The 14,519-nt window shown below is 37.9% G+C and overlaps 1 protein-coding gene across 1 annotated transcript; it reads right to left on the minus strand.

Annotated features, from left to right (window-relative positions):
• Nucleotides 1-2,648: 2,648 nt before the first annotated feature.
• LOC105442892 (protein crumbs homolog 2-like) lies at nt 2,649-11,911 on the minus strand. Its single transcript, XM_030989666.1, has 5 exons — nt 11,803-11,911; nt 10,862-10,894; nt 6,183-6,296; nt 4,159-4,295; nt 2,649-3,340 (listed from the first exon to the last, which is right to left on the minus strand). The coding sequence occupies exons 1-5, from the start codon at nt 11,816-11,818 to the stop codon at nt 3,098-3,100; spliced, it is 543 nt and encodes a 180-aa protein (XP_030845526.1). The 5' UTR covers nt 11,819-11,911; the 3' UTR covers nt 2,649-3,097.
• Between the last annotated feature and the right edge of the window lie 2,608 nt (nt 11,912-14,519).

Genomic DNA, 14,519 nt, shown 5'->3' on the forward strand with positions numbered 1-14,519 from the left:
TATGTTATGTCTGTGTTGCAGCCACGCTTTATAAATGAACATGATATGAACACATGATTATGATTACACGACCACATGTAACCTGTAACCATGGTTACGCAATTACAAGATCACATGATAATCATAATCACATGATTAACATGATTACATGTAAACATGGTAATCATGACCACGTGATGAACGTACACTATGACTATGACGGACAAAATATACAATTCCTCAGGTAGACAAAGGAACATACCTTCACTGCTATTATGTAAAAAGTAAATAGGCATGTGACACCTGTTCTACACATTTTTACATAATAGCAGTGAAGGGATGTTCCTTTGTCTACCTAAGAAACTGTATATTTTGTCCGCTTTCTTTGTCAGTCATGTTCATAGTGGTAATTACATGATTACATGTTGTTAATCCTGACTGCATTAATTACATTTTGTTACATTCTGAATGTAATTGTCAATTATATTATAGACTAAAATCATAATGCATTCAAAAGCAATGTTTTCTTTCTGACATGATGGCTATATTTTTGTTTGGTTTGATTTTATTTACAAACAACAATTCAGCAATTTGAGCTCACCATGTTATACAATGATACTTACATACACACGAACAGAAACTTTTTGTTTGTAAAAGGGGCCAGATTATAGCACAGTCGAGCCTAACCACTACAGACCTTACAGCTACACAAAGTATATGTTACAAGTGAATTTCAGAAAACAAAACAAAACAAGATAATGAAATTACTATTACAATCGACACTTTAAGGCCCCACTGCACTAGTTTGGCCAGGAGAGATTAGACCTCCCTGCATGGTCACTGACAGGTGGTTATCATCAAATCAGCTCTCAAGTAACATAAAAAAAGGGGATCATTGGGGACCAATGGTCCCCGATTAGGAATTGATTGCTATATAGAGGGCGCAGTAGCTATAAGAAGTGCAGTGGGGCTTTAACAAATACTTAACAATGTCTAACAATATACAACCTTATAAAAAATGAAATATAATTCTTGTATATATAAACACTATTTACAAAGAGTTTCATTCATGATTTGATCAACAAATGTTAATGAACTCCCAAAACCTATTTCTAGACCTTGGCAATCTGACATTAATAGGTAACCTACTCCAAAATTCACTGCCTACAAAAGGCAATGAAAATGAATGTCGTTTTCAATTTTGGAAGACGTAATTCTCCACATGTTGACTTCATTTGGACAACAGTATGACTAGACACAGTTATGTTTATTTCAGCTCTGTGTAAATATATAAAGACCCAATATATAAGGCAGTGCATGTTATTGTAATGTTTGCTCATTTCGAAAAGTGAGGCTCAGGGATATTAAATTTGATTTTAATAATTTTTGTTATTGGTAGCGAAGGATACAATGTTGTATCATGACTGAGTAATATTTCTTAATAATCTATCGTTTACGTTCATGACTGAGTGAAATTATGAAAATAATATCATTAGAATCTTAGTTATTTCAATATATTTTAATACAGAAACGAAGTACAAGCCCCATTTATAACAATCACCACTTAATATGAATAGAATATTAAAGTAGTACTGAATAAACAATATACGATGATAACATTGATTTTGATGATGATAACATTGATTTTGATGATGATAATATTGATATTTGAAATAATTATAATAATAACAACAAGTTTAATAATAACAACGAATACCCTTACTGCTATTACATTATTTCATTAAATCAGTTTAAGAGCATTTTCAATACACCATGGTAGTATTGCCTATGTACACGTTAATTATTTCCAAATTACTCAATACGTCATTGTAATGTTCACACGCTTCCAGAAGTAAAGTTGAACGGGTTATATGCGACACGTGGGATTTCAGGGTAGCGCGCCGATCCTAAAGTAGAAAAGTCAAGTTTGGCTAAGATATGCCTCCATTAAATTTGAGACCAGTAGAAACCTAAAAAACTTAAACAAATTCCTTTTCAAAGGCAGGATGATTCACTGATACTGCTACCACTGCTGTAATGTATTTTAAATTGCGTACATAGAGCGACTTCCGGTTCCTGTACCCAAGTATCATCATGCACGCGTCATGCAGTTGGTGATGCATTGTGGGACACGGCTGTCGACACGCCGGGACATTGTGAGCACTAGATTCAATTCAATTCAATTATTTAATTCATCCAAATTTACAAGAATATATGGAAATATGTTTTGGTCACACATTGTAAAATTCACTTCAATTTATTCAGCCAATCATTAAAAACAATTTACCATCACACTGGTACTGGTACTGACCCCTGAGAAGCAAAGCTTGTAAATGGGGCCCATTAACATGAAAGAATAGAAGGTAGGAGCCGGCGCCATTACTAACATTAAAGCTACAGCTTTTTCCTACAATACTACACATAATCCTTGATATCATGTTATCGTTAATAATAATTCATTGTGTAAATAATCTCGAATCAGCTGCATCCAGTGATGTAACAAATCGAACCACATGCTTTAATCCCGCCTATCATTTAGTGTGCAAGCACAAACCCTCGTGCGTATTAGTGTCTGCTCACTAAAGCCTACGTACTTAAGAGACACAGCCACATGTTACCAATCAACATCTTGCTGCGTTTTCTTTTAAACACCCCGTATTAACAAATTCAACTTAATGTTAGTTCAACATACAAAGGGTAGAAAGGTTGATAATAAAGCTTATATTTATACCGTGAACAGTAAGCGATAAAAAAATTTTAAAAAACGTAGCAAAAGTCACACAGAGCAAAGTGACAGCATGAGGATAGATAAGCACATTGGCGTATCCAGTAATGATGGGGACATCCCAACCAGAGAGAAATGTGGAATAGAATGGAAACCCAACATGAGGAAGACATAGGACTGACGGCAAGAAGAAGTATTCCTTTGTGTGTCGAAGAACCTAAACAGCTTAGGAGGGGGGTGGGCTCTGCTAGCCCAATTCTACCCTGAATGAGCTACTGAGTGAATGTAAAGGTCACTTCCCCCCCTCAACCCCAAATATACAAAATGGCAAAATCTCCATGTCTGGTTTACAGAATCGTTTCGAATTAGGTATCAAGAGATCAATGGTAGACTTTATACTCGCAATTCCTTTTGGGGGACCTCATTCAAGTCGGACTCTTTTGCCTGGTTACCACTGGATGCTCGATGTTCATCTACCGTCTGCCGATAGGACAGACCCTTGACTTCGGCATCATGGCGATCCACCTCATCACTATTAAATCTAGAGTCCATCTCTAGCCCATCGTTGAACTCGTGCGCCAATGAAGGGTTGATGCCCCCTGAAGGCAGGTGTAGTCCTGCTCCCAAAGTGCCTTCCTGATAACTCAGATGAATAAAGAAGGGTGGTTTTATAATATCATGACATAAAGTATATATCAGCTTTACAAATATGTATCTTCTCAGACATAGCTCAGTGAATACAGCTGTGTACATTTGACATTCATTTACACGTTTGGAGAAGAAAAAAATAAAAAATAAAAAACGGGCGTTTTTTTTCAGGTGGTTATACGTCAAATCAGAACGAGCCTTTAGAAGCGTATCAACTACTCACACTGTGAATGTCGAATGCATGGTATAAAACAGGGGTGTTGTGCCAAAAACTGTATACAATTTTGTCAAGCAATCAATATAAAGGTGATTTCAATACCCTTTTGTATATCCCTTGGAAACGACGTTCGGATCTTGTAATACATCATTGTAATGTTCGCGTAATTTAGTTGATGCAGTGGGTTGTACAACATGCGCCCCTGTGGAAATCATCATCCGGTTCTTCTACTTTCTAATCAAAATATCACCAGCTTTGAATACTTGTGAGTTGTGAACGAGTTTGAGTTCGTCTAGAGCCAGAAGGGCGTTATTTCTGTGTTAAAGTATATGGGTTAAGGCCCTTCTGGCTCCAAACAGACGAGTTGGTATTTTTTGCACTTTAACAAAAATATTAATCCCATATTATCAAATGCATGTTGTTTATATAGCAATAGTTTTAAGAATTTAGGTAGCTTGCCCAGAAACTAGAACAGACATCAATTTGATTAAGCAATTTCACTTTCAAGGTCTGGTTAGGTTTCATCCATAACGAATACGCTCACTAAATCGTGCCCCAAACGCTCCTGAAAGCGCTCCTGAAGACTTACCTGCACCAAGGGCTCAGGCGTATTAATACGTCCTTTCCGACCGTGGATCACTCTATAGCGATGGCAGACGAATGCAAGCAAACCAATGGCAACAAGAAGGAGAAAGGCAATGGGCAGGGCGAGGGCGAGAATGTCTTCTGTTCATCCAAGCGTGAACGCATACCACACGAATATGATACAAAATGATTTGGGATAAAACACTTTTTCATAAGATGTATAATAATTTACTGTTCATAGATGATTTTTAAAATAATTAGCAATTTTCTAGGTGTAAACTTTTTGTTGGACTCACACTGCACAGTGTACACTCCCCACTATATTGGGGAGCATTTTATCTTGTTGCCTTTACGGACAATGCACATGTATGCTAATAATAAATGCTTTACCGATATCATGCAGGAATGTTTTGACATTATTTAATCCTAACTGGCGTTGCATGCCTTTGTTCTTAAAGCCTCATTGAGCCACTTAATCCTACCTAAAGAGAAAATCAATTACAGTGAAAAAAAATTGTCTGGTATAAGAATAATGATAATAATGTTGGCTTATTATAAAGCGCAACAGATCCGTCAGGCATGACTCTCATGGCGCCACACATACAAATGCGAATACAAAAGAAGCAATTTTCTAGGTGTTAACTTTTTTTGACTCACACTGTATAGGCACAAATCTATAGGCACCAACTGACAAAAGAATTGTTTTCTGCAACACAATGCTTTGCAGGGATAGCCATTTATAATCTTCATTAGCTCAGAACGCAAAGGAAGGGAATGTCATTCCAGCAGCTAACTAGAGCAGCTGAAGACTTATTTATTATAGAGAACCTGTGTCTCAAGATCCATTTCTATATATTTATGTATCGCCCCACCGGCGTCTAAGCTATGGGACACAAATGGGACATATAGACAGACGGTCAGTTAGTGATAAAGATATAATAGTTTTAGTTGTCAACGGTTAACTAATATGGGAGCCTATGGTATATGCAGGCGCGTACGCAGGGGGGGGGGGGTGGGAGGGTTGGGGGTTGAACCCCCCCCCCCTTTTAACTTTGTTTTATGTGTGTGTTTTTGAGGACCCCCCCCCCCCCCCCCATTTTTTTTTTTTTTTTTTTTGTATTTAAAAAATAATAATAAAAACATTAAAAAAACAAAAAATTGTGGTAATGGGTGACCCCAATGAGCTAACCTTACCCCCCCCCCCAACCAAACGAAATATCGATCGGCCAAATTTTCAAATATTGGGACACCAAAAAGAATATTTTAAAATTTTCCTCTTACCCACCCACCCCCCCCCCCCCCCCCCCCCCATGTAATGCGTAATGCGTGTATATAACGAATATAGGCGAGTTCATCTCGAATTGCAACGAATCGGGGGGAAAATTTGAACATGTTCAAAATTTTGGAACTGCTCGCGACTTCGAGGAGAGTCTTGGAATGTTGTAAAGAGTTACGCTAAGCCATACCGAATTATCGCGAGTTATTGCGATTGCCTCTTTGAGGCAACTCACCACAACTCGGCTAAGTGGGAGCCCTGCTTTAGAATTCTTATGTCAAACCTCTAGACAAAGGTAAAACGTTCCTGGGCGGTGGTCATCAAATTAGGTGATCGAAAATTTAAAAACTCGCAAACATGACTCTTGGTACACTGGTTACTAACTTTCAGGTTTAGTCAAATGAATAATAAAAAAAAAACGGTCTGTAGACGAAATATTATGGTAGCCTTATCGATCTTACGGATGATTTCACGAACGTTGAACAAAATGAGATTTGTAATCGTTAGAAACTCAAATTTTAAAAACTCGTATAAAGGCTTGTACGGATAATGTTTAAAATACAGTGCGTCATCAAAATATGCACTTACATCAGATGTACTATATTACACGTATACAAAACCAAATGTAGCTTTTGATACAACGTCGTTCATAGGAAATGGACAAATCTTTCCAAAACAAACATAATAATGAAGTTAATCTGGTAATCTAAAGAAAAGTGAAAGTGACATAATATTAACAAAGTAGTTTATACCTATTGAGCAGTTCATTCCGCTGTAACGGGTAGCACATGAACAGCTATAAGAGTTGACACCATCTGTACATGTCCCACCATTCAAACAGGGCTGAGAAGCACACTCGTCAATATCTACAATGGGAACATATTTTGAATTATTGTGTGTTTTATTTAATGCTATTTATTTCTTCCTTTGTTTATGGTAACACTTTATAACATCAAATAAAATTAACCTAAAGGGGCTAAATTGCAATGAAAACAAAAATATTTCGCTTTTTGAAATATACAAAAGGGCACCGACATGACGTCATGTAACAATTATGGCATCATAACGTACGCCTACTTTTCTAGAAACCAAATGTAAATCTACATGTTTGCGAAATTTCAAGAAGATAGAGCATGTTTTTGATACAACTTTGTAGACAAAAGGGGGGATAAAGACTTTCAAAAACAATTTCTGACTCATTAAATGTTGTGGTCTTCAAATAATCAAAACACTCCTCTTGAAAATAATATTAAAAACACTTACCTGTTGCAAAAAATAATATACAAAATATTTTAAATGAACAATTCACTGATCATTATCCACTAATATTACAGTCGATGCGTACATATACAGTACTAAACATAAAACCCCGAAAAGCGTTCTTAGCTTTTTGATCACTTTGTTTTATGAGCATCGTTAGGACCATGACCATTCCGCATAGGACGTTCTTCAATGTCTAATTACCTGGACTTCTGTAACAACCGATTTTATTTCACCCTTCATTGTTATCTACTTTACATTCAGAATGTACCCCACCCCTATTTGCACATGCTTTTGTCATGTCTGTTGATCTTTTTAATTGTGGTTTATTCTACACTACTGTCGCAACGATTACTCTTCTTTACTTTTCAATATTTTGGAAAATAATTTCAGTCACTCTCTTTTATAGTATGCATGTAATGTCTTTATGTTATTTGAGTTATGTCAAACCTCCATAATGATACAAAGGTAACAGGTTTATTCACATATTTCTGTTCCTGACGATGGTCATGAAATAAGGTGGTCGACAATTTGAGAATTCTCAAACATGACTATTATTAATATTTCTGTTTAATACTGTAAATACACTGGTCAGTAATTTTTAATTTAAAAATGCGAGAAAACCAATGGCAACAAGAAGTAGAAAGGCGATGGGCAGGGCGATGGCGAGAGTGGTTGTTATGTCTACTGTTCATCCAAGCGTGAACACATACCACACGAATATGATACCAAATGATTTGGGATAAAACACTTTTTCATAAGATGTATAATAATTTACTGTTCATAGATGATTTTTTAAATAATTAGCAATTTTCTAGGTGTAAACTTTTTTACACTGCACAGTGTACACTCTCCACTCTATTGGGGAGCATTTTATCTTGTAGCCTTTACGGACAATGCACATGTGTGCTAATAATAAAAGCTTTACCGATACCATGCAGGAACGTTTTGACATTATTTAATCTTAACTGGCGTTGCATCCCTTCGTTCTAAGCCTCATTGAGCCACTTAATCCTCCTTAAAGAGAAAATCAATCACAGTGAAAAATTATTGTCGGGGATAATAATAATGATAATAATGTTGGCTTCTTTTAAAGCGCAACAGGTCCGTTAGGCGTGACCCTCATGGCGACTTACATACAAATGCCAATACAAAAGAAGGTGTAGGTGTAAACTCTTTTTGACTCACACAGTATAGGCACAAATCTATATGCACCAACTGACAAAAGAATTGTTTTCTGCAACACAATGCTTTGCAGGGATAGCCATTTATAATCTTCATAAGCTCAGAATGCAAAGGAAGGAAATGTCGTTTCAGCAGCTAACTAGAGCAGCTGAAGACAGAAAATTATAGAGAACCTGTGCCTCAAGATCCATTTCTATATATTTAATTATCGCCCCACCGGCGTCTAAAGCCTCTGTCACACCCTTGCGTATGTTGCTGCGTATTGTGCGCTCTGCGGGGTATATCAATACGCAGCCGTGCCCAGCAATACGCAGCAAATTTGAAGGTAGCAGTCACATTATTGCGTATCTAGCTCGTAGGTAGCTCGTACGCCGCTCGTACAAAGACTGCCTACGGTTGCGTATGGCCACGCTATAGTTGCTCATAGCAGTACGATTCAATACGCAGTTTGCTCGCCATGTTGCGTATGTAGCTCGCACCAGTTGGTCTCGACGCGTGTTCGCTCGCTCTAGCTAGTCTGTTGTTCGTTCTGATGCGTGTCGGCTCGCGCTACAGCGTACCAGCTCGTTCGGGCTGTGGCATATGTAAAAATACTAGTCATTTTGCGGGACTGGGCATAAACATCTTAGGTTCTGACAATTCTACATCTACAAGAAAAATAAATCTGATAAAATAATGTCCCTAAAGCAGAGCTTAAGCTTTTAGTTCAGCTGGAAGAAGAGAGGCGAATGAAGATTATGAGCAAGGGAAGCTGCTGAATGAGCTGCTTCAACGAAGTATCCCGTTGGAGTTGTTGGATGTGGTCCTGGATCTACCGGAGGAAGGACCAGGGACAATTCGACCAACTGATGAGGGTGCTGGAAGACGAGGACCAAGAGGCATTCACAAACGTTTTGAGGCTTACCCCTGAAATATTTAAAGAGTTTGAGCAGAGACTACATGAAAGACTGGAGAAGTGGGACACCTTCAGAAAAACCCTCTCGCCCGTGCTGAAGCTGGCCAGGGTGACAGCTACAAGACACTCGTGTAAAGCTTCAGGGAAGCCCACAATACCATTTCCCTCATAGTACGTGAGGTATGCACTGCCATCATTGAGGAATACGGTGATAAGCTGGTGAGGTGACCTACCAGCCCACATGAATGAAAAGCAGTCGCACAGGGCTTCGAAGACCGCTGGAATTCTCCCCAAACCTTGATGCTTTGGACGGCAAGCATGTTGCAATCAAGTGCCCTGAGGATAGTGGGTCAATATTTTACAACTACAAGGGTTTCTACTCTATTTTACTCATGGCCCTGGTCGACGCCAAGTACAAATTGGTGTGTAGAGATGTCGGATACGAAACCTCTGATGCACAGCTCTTCAACTTGTGTGAACTAAAACAACGTCTTGAATCTGAAAACTTTGGAGTGCCTCTGCAAGAGCCAAAATCCAACGATGATGAAGACACCCCTACTTCTTTGTGGCAGACGAGACCTTCGCCATGATGACATGGCTAATGAAGCCGTACGCAAGGAGGGCTATGGCTAGACAAGAGAGAATTTACAACTACCGGCTGTCCTGGGCAAGGAGATTGGTGGAGAATGCTTTTGGCATTCTTAACATTAGGCAAGCTTCTTCTCTTGGTCACTTGAGAAATTGACTAGGTCTTTCCGCAGCTTCTTCACCACGTTCGTCTCCTCCTGTTCACCCAGCGATGGTGACTCCGTGGCCGGCGGGGGCGATGGGACCTAGGCGGCTCGACTGGCTTCGTCCTCGTCGTCACCCCCCCCCCCCCCCCCCTTTTCGCTTTGGATTTAGGCATCTTCTTGTTCAGTAGTTGTATATTCTTCAAATGTTGACTGCGGTATGATTCCAACCCGTAAGGCGCCCCGCCTTATATTTCCGATACGCAGCGCAAAGGCAACTAATCGCAGCGATGTGCGAGCAACAGCGCAACAATACGCGCAATCGTGCGTATGGACACGAGCTAAAGCGAGGTAAATCGTGCAGGAAACGCAGCTAAACGTGCTCCGAAAAAGAGGTGCGTATGATTGCGTTAACCTGCGCTAAGCCACTCGCTGTCGCTCGCATTCACTCGTTGCCACTCGTATCCGGTCGTATGCTATTTGACCTTGCGTTTGCTTGCGATAGTTTAGAAAATGTTAAACTAGCGAGCGACCAACGCAGGCATATGCGCTAGTCTGCGTATTGAGTACGTAGTGAGCACGTTGTATTGCGCGTTATTGGGTATGACTGCCTTTGTCTGCGTTCGGGTAATACGCAGCAATACGCAAGCCAAATACGCAAATGGGACATATAAGGCGGTGTCACACAGAGCCCCAAAATCCGGATTTTAGTTATCCGGTTTTTAATTATCCTCTTTTTGGCTGTCTGACATCAATTATCCCTTAAAAAATCCCTTCAAATATCCCTTCAAAAGTCCTCATATGAAGCAAGGTAATTCTCTCTTGAAAGGATTTTTCAAGGGTTTTTTAAAGGGATTTTTCTGTCTGACACCAATGTTGAAATAATCCCCTTTAAGGTCAGTGTAAAGTCAACACGCTATCAATGACCCGCGCACAATTATATTAGCGCGCATTTAATGAGACGTGTTACTTTGTGATGTCACAATGCTTATCTACCTAAACGGCGCGTGCGCAATGGCCCATCAAGAATCTGGATTTTAGTTATCCGGATTATTCGTAGCCAGTCTGTCACCGACGTAAATGAAAAAACTAGATTTCTAGAATCTGGTTTATTCAACAAGGGTCGGGATTTTTCTGTGTGACACCGCCTATAGACAGTCGGACAGATAGTGAGATAGATATAATAGTTTTAGTTTTCAACTGTTAACTAATATGGAAGCCTATGGTATATGTATCCCACGATAAATACTACGCGACACGAAGAGATTATTTTTGGGCTATATTAAGTGTAACATTACGGGTAAAAAATAGGTCGGACAATCACTATCCCTTGTTTAACTTAGGTTTAAAAGAAACATACCTCTTTTACAACCGGCGGAAGTGTTTTCACAGTCTGCAAAAATAATAGATAAAATATTTTAATTGTACAATACACTAGTCAGTATCCAGTGTTTCCACAGGTGATGCATACATACGGAACTAAACAGAAAACCATGATAAGAGTCATGTTTGCGAGTTCTCAAATATTTCAACCATTTTGTTTCATCGTTATAGTACCTTGGACGTTCTTCACTGTCTAATTACCTGAACTTTTGTAACCGCCATTTCTATTTCACCCTTCATTGTTATCTGCTTTACAACCCCACCCCTATGTGCACATACCTTTGTCATGTTTCACAATCTGTTAAGTGAAGGTTCCCTTTTTAATTGTGGTTCATTCTACACTCTTATCACCATGATTTCTCTTCTTTACTTCTCAATATTTTGGCAAATACGTCCAGTCGCTCTCTTTAGTATATTGCATTAATATTGATATGTTGTAAGAGTTCTGATGTCAAACCTCTAAACAAAGGTAAAACATTCCTGGGTGGTGGTCATCAAATTAGGTGATCGAAAATTTAAAAACTCACAAACATGATTCTTGGTACACTGGTCACTAACTTTCAGGTTGAAATGAATACAAAAAAACGGTCTGTAGACGAAATATTATGGTAGCCTTAGCGATCTTACGGATGATTTCACGAACGTTGAACAAAATGAGATTTGTTATCGTTAGAAACTCAAATTTTAAAAACTCGTATAAAGGCTTGTATGGATAATGTTTAAAATACAATGCGTCATCAAAATTGCACTTACAGCAGATGTACTATATAACACGTATACAAAACCAAATGTAGCTTTTGATACTACGTCGTTCATAGGAAATGGACAAATCTTTCCAAAACAAAACATAATAATGAAGTTAATCTGGTAATCTAAAGAAAAGTGAAAGTGACATAATATTAACAAAGTAGTTTATACCTATTGAGCAGTTCATTCCGCTGTAACGGGTAGCACATGAACAGCTATAGGAGTTGACACCATCTGTACATGTCCCACCATTCAAACAGGGCTGAGGAGCACAGTCGTCAATATCTACAATGGGAACATATTTTGAATTATTGTGTGTTTTATTTCATGCTATTTGTTTCTTCCTTTGTTTATGGTATCACCTTATAACATCAAATAAAATGAACCTAAAGAGGCTAAATTGCAATGAAAACAAATATTTCGCTTTTTGAAATAAACAAAAGAGCACCGACATGACGTCCTGTAACAACTATGGCATCATAACGTAGGCCTACTTTTCTCGAAACCAAATGTAAATCTACACGTTTGCGAAATTTCAAGAAGATAGAACATGTAGCATTTGATATAACTTTGTAATTGAAGACAAAAGGGGGGATAAAGACTTTCAAAAACAATTTCTGACTCATTTAATTATGTGGTCTTCAAATAATCAAATAATCACTCCTCGTGAAAATAATATAAATAATTGACTACACACAAAAAGCGGAACTAAGTATGGTGAGTAAAAAAATTCATAGCTCAATCATTCAGTCGAGAGAATATATCTAATAAATGCATTATTTTACACATTTGGTGAATACACCACCTTTCTCTGAGTGAAATTTTACACACATGATATTTAAAACGAGTTTGTGACCCGATTATTTTCTCGATGAGTCTTTTTACTCAAGACATTAAAGTACATGTAAGTTAATATTGGATGAGTATTCTCCAACTTTAGTGACCGAATGAGTGAAAATATTCACAAGTGTGTAGAGTGGCTTTTTGCTCCCTAATTTTTCACAGACTCTTTATTCGTTGGATGAGTAAAAAAAAAAAAACCTCGGTCTCTTCGAAGCTGTACTCGTCTTAGGAGCTATCTTACTCTTTGCATATTCGTACGCGTTCGTGATCGTACGTACGTACCCGGTCGTCACGTTTTTAGCGGCCGACGAGCCACAGAATAAGTGTGAGTAAATTAGATTTTTCTTAATTTTCAATCAGTTAGTAGTAAGGGGATCCCTTGAATTTTATTCAGACCTTTTCTATAACAAGTTAAGGATACCGATTACATATAGAATCTAGATCTAGTGCTAAAATTTTGAAGCTCTTCTTGTGCACGACCGAAGTGTATGGAGTGCATGGCAAAGGACTTCCATTTTTACAGTCACAATTTTACTTTATAATTCTCGTTCGAGAATATATGAGAACCCGCCCTGTGCGTTATTAATCTCAATTTAATGAGTAATTGCATTCAGTTAAATGTGTCAATATAGTGTCAAAGTTTATTTGCCTATTTGAGTAAGATTACCCAAATATTTCTTTGTGTGTACACACACAAAAACGGAACTAAGTATGGTGAATAAAACTCGTAGCTCACTCATTCAGTCGAGAGAATATATCTAATAAATGCATCATTTTACACATTTGGTGAATACACCACTTTTCTCTTAGTGAAATTTTACACACATGATATTTTAAACGAGTAGGTGACCCGATTATTTTCTCGATGAGTCTTTTTACTAAGTATTAAGCTGAAGAAGAACAGGGAATTCGTATTTTTTAGAGCGTAAAGATGATTGATTAAAGTAATCTTGTATTGAATAGCAGATCCATGGACACAATAAAATGAAAGCAAATTTTTTTTTTAAACTTTGCATTGACTCATGAGCTGAACTGAATTTAAAGATAAAGGTGAGTTTTGCAAGGTTCTGGAGCCATCAAAATCATAATAAATTTGGACCAGTCTTGGTAAAGTAACAAGCACTGCACACAGAAAAATGTATGTGGGACTACACAAATCGTGTCGGGGTTACTCATTTTGATTTCGTTATCTTTCTATGCTAATACTCAGCCAGTATGCATTTTCTAACACAATTGTTTGGCAAATGACATTTATTTGTAATCTTCAACATTCAGTGTAATAGTGTGGTACGGTATGTCACTGAGACAGCTCCCGTAGGATTTTTGTGCCAAAGTTGATTTTTTTTTGTTGCTGTTTTGGCTTCAACAGGGTCCCAATTGACCAAAAATGATGGGGTGCAAATTTTCAGACCCCTCCTTCATTTCCTTGGGGGTCCTAGACCGGGAGCCAGTGGGGGTCAACCTAGCTGGGCAGGAAACCAATTGTAATATGCACAGATGTAAAGATCGCATAGCTCCACATAACAAATTGACCGTCTGGCATGTTCTAAGTGGTGAGTGTGGCCAGGGGGACGCCCCCACCAAAAAAGTGTCCCTTTTGACAACAAAATAGTATTATGTAAATCATATTTTAAGGAAACCTTGAACCACAATGAGTTATGTGTCATATGAAAGAGAGTTAAATTATTTACATTTCGATTCCAATTTTGAAGAATTCGGGATTAATGAACATCGCAAATTTAAGTAAAAAACATGATTTTTGTGATTTTTTTCGAAAAATGTAATTTTATAAAAAAACATGATTTTCCATATATCAAAATCGGAGAATTACATTTTTTCATAACTTTCCAGGAATTTGCATATGTACAACGATAATATCCTGTGCGAGGGAGAGGTTTATATATTATTTCAATAAAAAGTTATAGCAATCCAAAGTTATTGATTTGATATCCACAAAAACAACATTTTTGCCTACATGTGTAATAACTGTATGCATATACGTGCATTAGTGTACTAATGACCTGTTTGGTGTGTTTACATCGAGT

Source organism: Strongylocentrotus purpuratus, unplaced genomic scaffold, assembly GCF_000002235.5.
Source record: "Strongylocentrotus purpuratus isolate Spur 01 unplaced genomic scaffold, Spur_5.0 spur5_contig_842, whole genome shotgun sequence".
NCBI lineage: Eukaryota > Metazoa > Echinodermata > Echinoidea > Camarodonta > Strongylocentrotidae > Strongylocentrotus > Strongylocentrotus purpuratus.